The sequence below is a fragment of the Scleropages formosus genome, chromosome 16 (assembly GCF_900964775.1).
Source record: "Scleropages formosus chromosome 16, fSclFor1.1, whole genome shotgun sequence".
NCBI lineage: Eukaryota > Metazoa > Chordata > Actinopteri > Osteoglossiformes > Osteoglossidae > Scleropages > Scleropages formosus.
The window spans coordinates 513,933-529,684 of NC_041821.1; the positions used below are offsets into that span (position 1 = coordinate 513,933).

Below are 15,752 nucleotides of genomic sequence, written 5' to 3' on the forward strand. Positions count from 1 at the left end.
TGAGGCGCGTCCACAATGTGAGGTTTACATTTGCATTTATTCACTTAGCTGACGTTTTTCTCCAAAAAGACTTTCAATGAACTCTCTGTAGTGTTATCAGCCCACACACCTTATTCACCGCGGTAACTTACACTGCTAGATACACTACTTACACTGGTTCACTCATCCATACATCAGTGAAACATACACACTTTCTGTGTCACTCACACACAGGTTGAGAAAGAGACTCCTGCAGATCGACAGATATGAGCTCTGCTGCACAACAGTGAGTGCAGGTCTGAACATCGAATAAAGGCTCTTTCATCAAGCCATCAGATCAGCTTGACTCATTTGCATATCTGAGACAACTCTTTCTACCTCGTTCTCTCCTTCACACACAGACACATTCACAGTGGTATGTTCTCGCACACGTTTATTCTCTCTTCTGTGATGAGAAGGTGATAGGAATGATGCAAGAAAAGGCAGAATAAAGGAATGAGAGAGCAGTTAGAGTAAAAGTGCCAAAGAGACAGAGACTGTGAGACAGCAGAGGAGCAACGTCAACTGAGCATCTGGGAGGGAGAGCACTAGAAGGTAGGTGACGTGAGGTTCTTTATCAGAGGAAGGTCTATAGGACCTGAGAGTGATAAATAGAGATGGCTGGATGTTTCAGATCCTTATGCAGGTTGAGTCTCAAAGGTCTTTGGGCAGTGTAGGTTGAGTGTTGAAGGTCCAGGTTGAGTACTGAAGGTCCATGTTGAGTGTTGAAGGTCCAGGTTGAGTGTTGAAAGTCCAGGTTGAGTGTTGAAGGTTCAGGTTAAGTGCAGAAGGTCTAGGTTTTGTGTGGAAGGTGGAGGTTGAACATGACCTGTCCAGTTGAGTTCCCTCAGAATCTGATGGATTCCAGTGCTTCTGAATGTTTCAACAAAGGGCAGTAAAAGTGTGAGCCCAAGAACAGTCTTCCAATTACACTAGAAAATGTTCAAGCAAACATTTACTTTCAGGGCTGAGCCAAGTTCACACAAGGTGAACAAATGAACTGAGGTGGGAAAGACAAAGAGCTGCTGAGAGTTTAACAAGCACTTGGTGTGTGATCTTTCACCTCAGTGACACAGAGATGGCTCAGTGGTCTGAGAGAGTGTGGAATGAGTGTTATACTGTGTGTGAGGACACAAGTGGCAGGTGGGAAATGAGCCTCCATCTTCAGTCAATACCCAACTCATTTCCCAAGCTTTCCTCAAACCACCACCATCCAGCTGCACATCCTGGACCAGATGTGACCATGAACTAGAGGACAGGAGTGGTTTTTACACATCTGTGTCCATCGTTCCCACTGTGGCTCTTCAGCTTCCAGCAGCAGGTTCCTACACGGAGAGTCTGGATCTCTCAGCAATGGTGTACAGTGAGAAGTATGATGTGCTGGAGAGAAGGTCTCATCTCAAAAGAGACACACATACAGTTCAAACACACATGCACACACACTTCCTCAAGAAGGAGATTACACTTGGATGTGTTGTTTTAAAGTCCATGGCTCATCAGATCAGAAGATCTTTAAACACTTTACTGCAGACACTGTGACTCTGGCTTGTGTGTGTGTGTGTGTGTGTCTGTGCGTGTATTTCTCTGTATTTGTGTCACAACACTGTTTGCTATGTACACCTCCCACCTCCTCCTCTTCCTCTTCACCCATCCTTCACCCACTCTTCCTGCTCAATGCTCACCACATCACAGCTCATTTGAATACACACACCAGTAAACAAAGTACAGTTGTACTCAGCAGAAACACAAACACACTGCAGACAAAAGACACAGGAAAAACCTCATGGCATCAGATCATAGACAAGTGCATCAAGGTGAGCACCAGCTCCTGCTCAATGTGTGCGAGGGGTTTGCTTTACTGCGAACATTGCGATACACTCAGAATGCAGGTAAAGCTTGGTAAAGTAAGGCAACCAGCAGAGTGCAAAACATGCGCAGGCTGTGGGTTCAAGTGCTGCAGAAATTGCTCAGCTACTGACTGTAGGCAGAGGAGCATCGCTGGAGCCCAACAGCACCTGGAGGACAGGTGTTGGGCGGAGTCACAGCACGGGGTGTGGCTGCACTTGACGGACAGGTGCGTGGGAACCGCCCACTTGCCGCTCCTGGGATTACTGAAAACTGGCCTTGAGGACTGAGTGCCGAGTACTCCTGAACCCTGGAGCAAAGGAAAGAAACAAGGTTGAGGTCCTCCAAGGCCAGACGCCTGTCCAGCACATGAACTCGACCAGTTCAGTTCAATTCAATTCAATTCAATTCAAGCCAGCAGAGACAATGTGATGCTCTGGACAATGTTCTACTGGAAATCCTTGGGTCCTGGCCTTCATATGGATGTTACTTTGACACATACCACCTACCTAAAGATTGCTGCAAACCACATACACACCCTCATGGCAACGCTGTTCCCTGATGGCAGTGGCCCTGCCACACTACAAAAATTGTTCAGGAATGCTTTGAGGAACATGACAAAGAGTTCAAGGTGTTGACTTGGCCTCTAAATTCCCCAGATCTCAATCCGATCGAGCATCTGTGGGATGTGCTGGAAAAACAAGTTTGATCCATGGAGGCCCCACCTCGCAACTTACAGAACTTAAAAGGATCTGCTGCTAACATCTTGGTGCCAGATACCACAGGACACCTTCCGAGGTCTTGTAGAGTGCATGCCTCGATGAGTCAGAGCTATTTTAGTGGCTGGAGAGGGACCTAAACAATAACAGGCAAGTAGTTTTAATGTTTGGCTGATCGCTGTATATGCAGACTATGCTGTTATTACTGCTAATTTCCAATTTAGGAAGCAGTGGAATGAGACAGAGCTTCCAAAGTGTGTCCATTGCATTCCTTCACCTCAATAATGTATGTCTAGACACCAAGGTTGTCATTCTGTCTTATTCTAATGGAGCTACTTAGCACATTATATGACACTGGCGGCCTGTTCGGAAAAAAAACTGCAGAAAACTAGTTTACGTTCATTTTTTGCAAGCACCTCCATATCTGTATCTTTCGGGGGGGAAAAAAGCATCGTGATCCAAAATTTGTTGTTTGTGGCAGAAACTGTGTAATTTTTCACGTATCCACTGCACTGTGAGGTGTTTAGGTGGATCCTTTGTATGAAGTATGAAGATCTTTACACACACACACACACATTTTCAGAACCGCTTGTCCCTTATGGGGTCACGGGGAACCGGAGCCTACCCGGCAACACAGGGCGTAAGGCCAGAGGGGGAAGGGGACACACCCAGGACGGGACGGGATGCCAGTCCGTCACAAGGCACCCCAAGCGGGACTTGAACCCCAGACCCACTGGAGAGCAGGACTGCGGTCCAACCCACTACGCCACCGCACCCCCTGATGAAGATCTTTACATTTACATTCATTTACTTATTTATCAGACACTCTTCTCCAAAGCAACTTCCAATGGACTCTGTGTAGTGTCATCAGCCCACACACCTTATTCACCCCGGTGACTTACACTGCTAAATACACTATTTACACTGGGTCACTCATCCATACGTCAGTGGAACACACACACTCTCCGTCTGTCACTCACACACTATGGGTGAACCCGAAGAGCATGTCTTTGGAGTGTGGGAGGAAACCAGAGCACCCTGAGGAAACGCACGCAGACGCGGGGAGAACATGCAGACTCCACACAGACTGAGCGGGGATCGCACCTCATATTTACTGAATAACGTCGGTGATGTGAGGTGGAGTGTGAGCACAGCACTTCACTCGCAGAGCTCCTGTTTTCGTTCTGTAACACACACCCGGAACACAGCTGTGGAAAGGCCCCAGGGTGGAGTAGAATTCTTCTGAAATTCAAAAAGTGTGTGTCCCTGCGTGAACGCACGAGTCTGCGTGAGTCAGCACAGCGTAGCCACCCGCTCTGCCATTTATTTTGAAAAAGGAACTCATTGTGTGTCAGTCGCAACACGCCGAGAAGCTCTGAAAGGGGCCGGAGGTGTGAGCGCGCCGCCCACATCAGCAGGAATCGGTGCCCCGTGCACAAACACTCCTGACGCTCCGCTTCGGCACCACGAGAGAAATGAGCCGAGGAGGCGTGTTTATCGGGTTCGGGCACAACGTCCGTTTTCCCTGGAAAAACATATCAGTGCTTCATATCCCGTCTTTCGCTGCGTTTCCAAAGCCGAGCCGCTTCCCGGAGCAAAATCGCCCAGTTTTTTCTCACTTCAATATCCCGCATTTTTTCCTCTTTTTTACTGCTCACAGCAATGCAGAAAGAAGATCACACACACACACACACACACACACACACAGGCCATGCAGCACTGCCTGAGAAGGTCCAGAGGCTTGTCCAGACCTCCCAGAATTCATATGAATCATCCTGTAGATCAAATGTTGACTTCGCTAGTGGACGAAAGTGAGACACTGCGGTCGACCCCATGTGCTACTGCTAAGTTTTACTGTAGCACTTGAGAGTTAGGACTTTAGTGAAAGATAGAACAGCAGGGGGTGGGATTGAAACCCAGGTCTGTATAACCATAAGGCAGGGCCCCTAGTCAGTGTACCACCTGCTGGCCCCCTTCCTCAGTCCAACAGCTGTGATACTCACTGTGTTTGTCTTTCCCTAATTTGTGCTGTCCCTCTCTCTGTCTATTCCTCAGTCCCTCTGTGTGTGTGTGTGTCTGAGTGTGTGTGTTCACACTATCTGTCCATCTGCTGCCTCAGGAAGTGACTTTGCTTCTGTTCTCTGCACCATCTCCTCAGTTCCTGCTGCTGTGTGTCACTGCTTTGCTCTGTTTTACACCAACACTGCATGCAACACACACACACACACACACACACACACACACACACACGCACACACACGCACGCACGCACCCACACACACACATTTTCTGAACCGCTAGTCCCATACGGGGTCACGGGGAACCATAGCCTACCCGGCAACACAGGGCGTAAGGCCGGAGGGGGAGGGGACACACCCAGGACGGGACGCCAGTCCGCCGCAAGGCACCCCAAGCGGGACTCGAACCCCAGACCCACCAGAGAGCAGGACCCGGTCCAACCCACTGCACCACCGTGCCCCCACAACACACACATTTATAGTTTATTCATTTTGTTCAGGGTAAGGGGTGTAGTGATGCAGCAGCACAGCAGGTTTGGCCAGGGCTTGTTCTCTGGTCAGTCTGGGGTTCAAGTCCTGCTTTGGGTGTCTTGTGATGGGTTGTTGTCTCATCCTGCATGTGTCCCCTCCCCTTCCAGCCTCATGCCCTGTGTTGCTGGGTTAGGCTCTGGCTCACTGCGACCCTACTTAGGACAAGCGGTTTCCATCTGTGTGTGTGTGTGTGTGTGTTATTTCATTCACATTTTTTTCCTAAGTGGCTTACAGTTATTGATACAGCTGGTAATTTTACTGCAGTAATTCAGGGTAAGTACCTTGTTCAAGGCTACTACAACTGGACGCTGGACTTGAACCTCTGCACATTGTGTCCTTACGCTTCTTCTTCTCCATGTGCCTCCAGCGCCAACACAGACAATAGGATGGCAGTTGACCCTGATCGAACAGGTAGCCAACGCTGCCGCAGATGTTAAAACATGCGGGTGGTGGGGGGGTGCTGCAGCTCCTCTGTCCCCGTAGAGTGAGGGTAGAAGCAGGCCTGAAACTTTCTCCACGGCTTCCAAAAGTCCAGTTCACCTTGCTGAGCATCTTCAGCATCTTCCCACAGCTGCTGCCCACACAGAAGGACAGAAGACATGGACATCAGAGTCCTCCAGAACACAGCTGAAGAGAAGTGTCCTCCACCTGGAGCAGAAGATGTTCGATTCGGTTCAGTTCAAAGTATTTTTATAGAGCTCTTCTCACGCAGTGACACAGAGCGCTTGAACACAGGCATGAGGCAAGAGGAACAAACACAGCAGATGAAGAAACAAAGTGGATGTTCTTGATGGAGTCGCTGTCTTCATGGTGGAAGTCACTGTCATCTCTGAAGCCCTGGGAGCTATCGATGTCCTTGGGGCAGCTGAGCTAAGTAGAAAAACACAAGAAATAAAATATCTGTTTCACGAAGGTCAAACTACTCAAAACCCTGCATCTTCGGCTCTATGGGCTACGCGGAACAACAGAAAAGCCTTCAAGGAGGCAGAGCTTCCCTTGGTGGAAGTGGCTGTGAAGCCACAAACAGTTCCCTGTTAGGTTCCACTCTGCCCCTCTTGAAATCTCCAGTGCTACACTTGATCTCATCCAAAACGCCGAGAAGCGTGAAGGGTGATGCACGTCGGCGCTGATATCGACTTTAAAGTCTGACTGACGCGAGCAGCAGTTTACGGATTTTCCTTGACTGCAAACGATCAGCTTCTACCAGGCAGGAAAAACCAGGTATTTCCATAGGGCTGCAGAGTGAGGTACAAAAGAAGTCATTTTGCATTTAATTTATTCACTTCTGGCACTTTCCTCCAGAGGGACTTATAATATTAATCTACTTGCAATTATTTACCCCTCTTTTACAACAGGGTAATTGTTACTGGAGCAATTTAGGGTAAGTACCTTGTTCAAGGCTAGTACAGCTGGAGGTGCGATTCGACCCTGTGGGTCCAAAGGCAGCAGCTCTGAGCATAGCCCTACTAGTTGACTCTAAAACTAAAGTTTGCAAAAATGTGTCGGTTTTAAGATTATCCTCTATGTGAACGTCTTCTCACTGAGGAAATCAACAAAACATGTCACGTGATCCGTGGTGCACAAACGCTGTCAAGAGCTTCACGAAATATTCCTGTGTGGAAATGATTGTGAGTCAGAGAGAAGGCAGGAGGACAGAAATGTCCCAGTGGAGCTCCGTGTCTCCAGAGTGAGGTGGAACCTGGAGGGTCTGGGACGACTGAATGCGGAACCGTGGAAATGCGGGAACGTGAGGAAACGCACTTTGAGCGCTTCGTGCAGTGAGTACGAGGCACAACAGTGACACTCATGTGCTCTTCCCCACTCCCGTCCCCGTCCCCCGTCCCCCGTCCCCCGTGCCCCGTCCCACACAGGTGCACAATGTCCGAGGGCGGCAACGTCTCCCAGGGGCTGCTGTGCCCCATCCTGGAGCGCATGGTGAACCAGTCGCTGAACGACATGCTGCAGGTGAACGTGGCTGTGGTGTGTGTGCACGGCATCGTGTCGGCGCTCGGCATCCTGGAGAACGCGCTCGTGCTCTGGGTGGTGGGCTTCCGCGTGCGGCGCACGGTGGCGTCCGTCTGGGTGCTCAACCTGGCTCTCTCGGACCTGCTGGCCACACTCACGCTACCCCTGTTCACCTCTTACCTGCACTCGGCCCACAGCTGGGAGCTGGGCGAGCCGCTCTGCGTGGCGGAGTCGGCCGTCTTCTTCCTCAACATGTTTCTCAGCTCCTTCCTGCTGGCCGCCATCAGCCTCGACCGCTGCCTGCTGGTGACGCGGCCCGTCTGGAGCCAGAACCACCGGTCCGTCCGCATGGCCTGGAAGGTGTGTGGTATGGGGTGGCTGTGGGCGGCAGCCAACACGCTGCCCTACCTGCCCTTCCGCGTGGTCACCTCCCGAAAGGACAGGCGCAAGCTCTGCTACCACAATTTCGGCCTATACTCGGACCCGGCTCGGCTGGCGTGGAACTGTCGCCTGCGGCAGGACGTCACGGCGCTCTCCAAGTTCCTGCTGGCCTTCGTGGGGCCACTGACCGTCATCGCCAGCAGCTACGTGTGCCTCAACTGGGGCCTGCGGCTGCGGAGGCGGAGCCACGGGGTCAGGGACGGGGGCAGGATGTCGAGCTGCTCCTTGGCGCCCAGCAGCCCGTTGTCCCACAGCTTCGTCAAGATGATGGCGGCCATCATCAGCGCCTTCGCGCTTTGCTGGGCTCCGTACCACGCCTTGTGCCTGCTGGAGATGGCATCTCACGAGTGGCCGTACGGCTCGAAGCTCGTCGAGGCGGGGCTGCCCCTCGCCACCACGGCGGCCTTCCTCAACGCCATCCTCAACCCCGTGCTCTACGCCTTCAGCTGCCCCCACTTCTGCGTGCGCATCCGCCAGAGCCTGGGGGCCGTTCTCGAGGGCCTGCTGGAGGAGGGCGAGCTGGGGAACGGGTGCTCCCACAGGAGGACGAGGTTGAGGAGGGACACCCCCGCCTCGATCCCTCAGCACTCGGTTTTCCTGTCGCAGAGCTCCTCCTCCTTCTCCTACCAAGTGCAGTACCGCGCAGCAGAGTGCCAGGAAGGCGAGGCGCTTTAGGACACGTCCCCCCTCTGGAACCTGCAACCGTGTAGCGTGTGGGGGGTGTCCCTCAATTTGACTGCAGGACAGCTCTTTTACATCACACGACCCATGGGTCTTGTTTCCTTTTATAGAGCCAACACACATTTCACCTGTTTGCTCCACAGTTGCATGTCTTTAAGGAGGACTTCACGGTGCACAAGGAACACACACATCGAGGAGGATTGTGGGACCTGTGGCATCTCTCGACACATGCAAACCAGAGGACTTTACCAGAGAGCAGCTGGACATTAGACCCACTGCAGCTTTCATTATGTTTTTTCATTTATCTGAAGGTTAAACTACTTACACTTATTTACTCGTTTATACAACAGGGTCATTCTACGGTTTCGCTTTGGGTACTACAGCTGGAGGGGAGACGTGAACCTGTAGCTTTGGGGTCCAAAGGCAGCGGCTTTAAGCACTCTGCTATTGAAGAGCGGGTTTTTGTGGGGGGAGGAGGGGAGGGGTGTCATTGCAGTCTGTGGGAGGGCGGGGTGTTAATGCACACCTCTAGGCTGAAACAATAAGAACCAAAACAGAAGCCATGCTGAGCATCATGCAGGTTGGTGCTGCTGCAGTCGTGCTCTTGTTTCATCGATATGTCATGTGAGAGCGGAGACGGCGGTTTCACTGCGTCACCGGTGCTGCCGTCCGGACGATAACGACGCTGATAATGGTGTTGTCAACTGTCAGCTCTGCTCTGAGTGCTGTTGGTGACCCTGTGCTCTCGGTGCAAGAGAACAGCTCCCTTTGTGTGTGTGTGTGTGTGTGTGTGTGTGTGAGAGACAGAGAGAGTCTGCACATGCTCACCCTTACTGCGTTACAGTGTAATACGTACAATCAGAGCAACACACACACACGCACACGCACACGTACACACACGCACATTATGGTCAACTTAGCATCACCGGTTCAGCTGAAACATGTTTGTGGGAGGAAACCCTCATGAACACGGAGGGAAATGCGGACTCCACACACACTGCATGGGGATCAAACCCACATCCTCTCACACCCCCCTCATGTGCGTCGTGTCTCTTCTATATGTTACAGTTGAACTGAACTCGAGAAGTTAACATTTGATCAGCATGACAATCGAATGAATTGAATCAGAATCAGAACGAGCTTTATTGCCAAGTATGTTCGCATATACAAGGAATTTGTCTTGGTGACAGGAACTACCACAGCACAGACAGAATGACAGTGACAAGACACAGATGAGAAGATAGAGTATGTGAGCAAGGGATAAAAAATATTTAAAAATATAAAGTACCCAATATACAAAAATAGTACAAAAATAGTCACTAGAAACAAATGCAAGGGAGTGTAAGAGAAATGTGATAAATAGTTATAAATATAAATAGCATTATGTATTGCACGGTTTACTCTCTAGGGGAGAGATTTAGGTGTTCATGAGGTAGATGGCCTGAGGAAAGAAACTTTTCTTATGCCTGGCTGTCCTGGTGCTCAGTGCTCTGTAGCGCCGGCCAGGTGGCAAGGGTTCGAAGAGGAAGTGGCCTGGATGTGAGGGGTCTAGAATGATTTTGCTAGCCCTTTTACTGACTCTGGACGAGTGCAGTTCTTGGAGAGCTGGGGGGGATGTGCCGATGATTCTTCCAGCAGTCTGAACTATCCGCTGCAGTCTTCTGATGTCTGACTTCGTAGCTGAGCCGAACCAGACAGTTATAGAGGTGCAGAGGACAGACTCGATGACTGCAGAGTAGAATTGCATCAGTAGCTCCTGTGGCAGGTTGAACTTCCTCAGCTGGCGAAGGAAGTACAACCTCTGCTGGGCCTTCTTCACAATGGAGTCTATGTGGAACTCCCACTTCAGGTCCTGTGAGATGGTAGTGCCCAGGAACCTGAATGACTCCACTGTTGCCACAGTGCTGTTCATGATGGTGAGTGGGGATAATGCTGAGGTGTTTCTCCTAAAGTCTACGATCATCTCCACTGTTTTGAGCGTGTTCAGCTCCAGGTTGTTATGACTGCACCAGACAGCCAGCTCTTGGACCTCCTGTCTGTAAGCAGACTCGTCACCATCCCGGATGAGGCCGATGAGTGTGGTGTCGTCTGCAAACTTCAGGAGTTTGACAGAGGGGTCTTTTGCGGTGCAGTCGTTGGTGTACAGGGAGAAGAGCAGTGGGGAGAGCACACATCCCTGGGGGTCTCCAGTACTGATTGTGCGAGTTTTGGATGAGAATTTTCCCAGCCTCACTATCTGCTGCCTGTCTGTCAGAAAGTTGGTGATCCACTGACAGATGGAGGTGGGCACAGAGAGTTGGGTTAATTTGGACAGGAGGAGGTGTGGGATGATGGTGTTGAAGGCTGAGCTGAAGTCCACGAACAGGATTCTCGCATAAGTCCCTGGTTTGTCCAGATGTTGCAGAATGTAGTGCAGTCCCATGTTGACTGCATCATCCACAGACCTGTTTGCTCGGTAAGCAAACTGCAGGGGGTCCAGCAAGGGTCCAGTGATGTCTTTCAGGTAGTCCAACACCAGTTTTTCAAGTGACTTCATGACCACAGATGTTAGGGCGACAGGTCTGTAGTCATTAAGTCCTGTGATTTTGGGTTTCTTTGGGATGGGGATGATGGTGGAGCGTTTGAAGCAGGAAGGAACTTCGCACATCTCTAGTGATCTGTTGAAGATCTTTGTGAAGATAGGGGCCAGCTGGTCAGCACAGGTTTTTAGGCAGGCCGGTGAGACACTGTCTGGGCCTGGTGCTTTCCTTGTCTTCTGCTTGACGAAGACCCGACGCACCTCCTCTTCACAGATCAAAGGTGCAGTGGGGGGGGAGGTGGGGGTTACTTGAGTTGTTAAGTGATTGGTGGAGAGAGGGTCTGAATGGGTGTAGGTTGTGAGACAGGGTTTATCAAACCTGCAATAAAACTCATTCAAATCGTCGGCTAGTTGTTGAGTTGACACGGTGCCGGGGGGTGGTGTCTTGTAATTTGTGATGTCTTTCTTGCCTTTCCACACCGACGCAGGATCGTTGGCTGAAAACTGTTTCTTCAGCTTTTCAGAGTAGTTTCTCTTAGCCACTCTGATCTCCTTTGCCATAGTGTTTTTGGCCTGTTTATACAAGACTCTGTCCCCGTTCTTGTAGGCGTCTTCTTTGGCCTGACGAAGCTGTTTGAGCTTTGCAGTGAACCACGGTTTGTCATTGTTGTATGTTAAACGAGTCCTGGTAGGGATGCACATATCCTCACAGAAACTGACATATGATGTTACAGAGTCTGTGAGCTCATCCAGATCGCTAGCAGCAGCCTCAAAAACACTCCAATCGGTGCACTCGAAGCAGGCTTGTAAGTCCTGCTCTGCTTCCCCAGTCCATCTTTTAACAGTCCTTATTATTTTTGTGAAACATTTCTTCTTTCTTTAGTGCTACATGTGTGTTACATACATGTTACATTTGTGCTACAAAGCAGCCCTGCGGAATATTGTAATACTTTGTCCTTGTGCTGTATATACTTGTACCTACAGTGCAGTGAAAAAGTATTTGCCCCCCACCCCCCTTCCGGCCTCTTCTCTTCTTGCTGCTTTTTCACATTACATTTGTTCCAGTGTTTTTGTAACTTCCAGTTGTGTGTAAATGGAGCCCGAGATGGAAAAGTGACTCCAGTGTTGTTTTTGTGTCGTTTCCCATTATACATATGTGTGCAAAAGTAATTGACCCCCAACTGAGAGTTTGAATCCGGCAAGACCGGGTTTGGGTCGGTCCGCTCCAGTGTCACTGTCCAGCACTGGAACCGTGGAGGAACATCTGAGCTCAGTGAAAGGACTTTCTGAAGAGCTCTGAAGGAACATTTTTGAGGCCTCTCAGCCTGGACGTCGGAGAAGAGCCATTAGTAAGGGTTTCCAACGCTCTGAACCTCCGCAGAACCAGGATGGGAGGCTCATACTCAACGAATGGAGACAGTTTGGAACAGTGCTGCATCTAACTAGGACAGGCTGTCCTACCAAAGTCTGTCCCCAAGCCCAGAACATGGTCCAGGCCTGCGGGCCTCTCGGACTCCACTCTGCTCAGTGTGCATGACTCCACAAGAAGAACAATACTGTGCGAAAATGAGACACATGGGAGAGAGACAAGTAGGAAAGCGCCGCTCACTAAAAAGTGTGGGCGCACACACACACATACACACTGCTCCGAGTTCGTGCAGCTGAAACAATGCACGCGTACGAACAATGATACTCATATGAGGGCGGCGACCGGGTACGAGCGCTCTCAGCCCCTCGTCCCCGTGTCTCTCTGGCTCCGAGCCACACGGGATTACCCCGAAGATGTAATTTTCTTCTGGAATTACAGGGGCGACATTCCTGAATAAGCAGCGCTAATCCACGACAGGCTGACGCTTCGCAGCGCATCCGCGACACACGCAGGGGTGAGGCCGGAGCCCTCGGCCGGGAGCGCGTCAGGCCCTGTCCGCGGCCCGTCGTACGATTGCTTTAATCCACACAGAGCACAGCGTGACCTCAAAAGTGCGTTAAAAAACACAAGTTGGCGGTGGGCGGGATCGTGTATTAGAGACGCTCTCGTGAATTATATGGAAACAATAGAAATATGAAGGGGTAAGAGGATTGGGAACAAAGAGGGAACGAGAACGGGGGATTAATGAGGGAGGGCTGGAGGGCGGCTGACGGCAGCGCGGGTGGGCGAACGGGGGCAGGTCCGGTCCACACGCACACGCTCATACACACCTGAACACACAGCCTGACAGAGCAGAGATCACCGTCTCCCATCATCTTCTCGATTCTCATCCCCTCGATCGTCACCTACTAGATCTTCTCTTCTCAAAGGATGTTCTTTACAGTCCACAGTTTGATCTGCCTCCTGCACATCTGTGTGTGTGTGTGTGCGTGTTGATCAGAACACCCTCTTTCTTATCCTCACACTCAGTTTCTATGTCGGGTCTCCAGTGCGTTACTGTGTAGTTGTGCCAAAAGTGAATAGAAGAGGAAGCAGAAAAACATACAGTGTGTGTGATGTGTATGAGAGAGAGAGAGACTGCACTCATCATGCACAAACACACACATATAGAGACGTCTATTGTTATTGTCACGAGTAGAAGTATTTTCTTTATTATTATTATTATTATTATTATTATTATTATTATTATTATTATTATTAAGCTTTAAAATTTTTTTGTTATTGTTATATTTTTATAACAGATTAATCTCGTCGATATCACTGCTCACCAGTTGCTTTGGCAATATCAAAATTGTCATACCAGTTAAGAACACTAAATTGAAATTGAAACTGACAGGGAGAGAGAGGTGGGGACAGTGAGAGACTCTGTGAGTGTGTGAGTGTGTGTGTGTGAGAGAGAGAGAGAGAGAGAGAGAGAGAGAGAGAGAGAGAGAGAGAGAGAGAGCTGTATGTGCCCTGCTCAGGATGTGTCCTCCTTCAGAACAGGCAGTGGACCAGGCATGGACAGTCCACAGGAACTAAACACAACTGTCAAACAGGTGGGTAATGGTGTATGTGTGTGTGTCTGTGTGTAAGTTGCATATTTTATACCTATGCTAATCTTGTGGGGACATTTGAAGTAAATGTTAACCTGTTAACCTGTTAAACTGTCAACCTGCAGGTTACTGAGGCGAGAAGCAGAGCTCGTGAGAGCGCTCCCATATGGTGATATGCCTTTTCAAACCACATGTTTCATTGGCTCCAAACTTTGTCATTTAGTCAGGTTTTGCTGGAGTGAGGAGTCAGCTGTGCCTCAGTGGAAAGTGCCTATGTGTGTGTGTGTGTGTGTGTGTGTGTGTGTGTGTGTGTGTGTACGGCTGCATGTTCAGTGGTCAGACTGCGTGTGAGAAGGGCATGTGTTTATGTCACATGCACAGCACCGTGTCCATGATGACTTCATTAGTGACCTTTGCCACATGACTTCCAGTGATGCCCCTTTTGGTGACGTGTCCATTTGTCAGCTGGTGACTCCCTCCTTCGCACCTGCACTCTTTCTCTCACTTTGAGGTCTTCTTCTCTGACACGTCTGGGGTCTTCGTTGAGTTCTGCATGTTCACTGCTGAGTTTGGGCTCTTGCTTGAAATGTATTTCTATACAATGTTCTTCTCACCAAGGCTGCGCAGAACTGCAGCTGAGGAGAGGAAAACAAAAAACTCCCACTGCAGAGAAGGGAGAAAAATAACCTTCTGTGGGGCAAGTCCCAGTGGCTGCCCACCCCCCGTGAGCATTGTACAGAGCTGACAAGGGACCTGTGCGGGTAAGTCTAGAACAAAAGACCAGTGTGTCCGTCACTGCAGAACCGCAGTCTGTGCAAAATAGAGTTGGTATCCAGGCCCCTGGTTAGGGACCCTACTGATCGAGGTAGGTGCTCATCGGCTCCTGGCCGTTGGTGACCTGTCCAGAGGGCAGCTGTACACTGGTTGTCCCAGGATGTAAAGAGGCCTCAAGAAGAAGAGAAAAAGAACAGATGAACTTGTGAAAACATCACTTTGGATCAGTTCCCAAAATCGAAGTTCACAGAAATGTGTTTTTAGTCTAGCTTCAAAAATGGGGCCGAGGAGGCATCTCTTACTATAGCAGGCAGAGCATTCCACGCTTTAGGGCCCAGTGCCACCTCAAGTCTTCATACAGATTTCCGGGACCACAAGCAAGTCAGTGTCCTTTGAATGTCAACTCTTAGTTGACGATGTAAGGTGGTACCAGACCCTTCAGAGCTTTACAGGTTGAAAGGAGTATCTCGAAGTGAAATGTACAGGTGATGGGTAGCCAGTGAAGAGATCGAGGAACAGGAGCCATATGGCAGTATTTGCGGAAGCTGGTGATGATCCTGGCTGCAGTGCTTTGGACCAGTCAAAGGGGGAGATGAAGGCAGTAGTCAAGCCTGCTGGAGATGAAGGGACAGAGTGATTCCTCAGTGTTCGTTCCAGAGACACTTTCATTTCAAGACATTTCTTGCCTGCAGGAAGCAGTCTTTGTGACAGAGTTACTCTGAGGCAGAACTCACAAGAGAGCTCTGGGTCCAAGTGAATTCCAAGATTCCTTGCAAATGATACAATGCTGTTAAGTCGTCAAGATTCAACTGAGAGGCTTGGCTGCTGGGAATTTTTGGTCCCAGGCGTGGGACCTCTGTTCTTCTGGGATTCAGGGCAAGACAGCTGGCATCAGTCCTGGCCTCAATGTCTCTAAGACAACGGTACACAGTATGTGTTAAAAATGAGCAAATCTGAAGGCTTGATGAGCAGGTAGCGATGTGTGTAATCAGCACAGGAGTGGACATGGCCCCAGCACAGAACCATGAGGTACCCCATATCGGACAGGAGAAAATGAGAACCTAGAGGAGTCGTCATTAAGATATACGTACTGAAATCTATTCATAACATAGGCGTTAGATCACTTGAGCACAATCCAAGAAAAGACCAGGCATGTCTCTAACCTGTACAACAGGAGGCTTTGGTCAATGCTGCTGAAGGCTGCAGTGAGATCCAGGAGGATGAGCACCACTGGGAAGACAGAGATCCAGGTTGAGTCCCTTGAGAGGTGGTTTCAAA

General features: G+C 50.0%; 1 protein-coding gene across 1 annotated transcript; it reads left to right on the forward strand.

The window, feature by feature from the left end:
* Window positions 1-399: 399 nt before the first annotated feature.
* Window positions 400-8,553, forward strand: LOC108925882 (prostaglandin D2 receptor 2-like). Its single transcript, XM_018738217.1, has 2 exons — window positions 400-573; window positions 7,003-8,553. The coding sequence occupies exon 2, from the start codon at window positions 7,010-7,012 to the stop codon at window positions 8,210-8,212; it is 1,203 nt and encodes a 400-aa protein (XP_018593733.1). The 5' UTR covers window positions 400-573; window positions 7,003-7,009; the 3' UTR covers window positions 8,213-8,553.
* The last annotated feature ends 7,199 nt before the right edge of the window (window positions 8,554-15,752 follow it).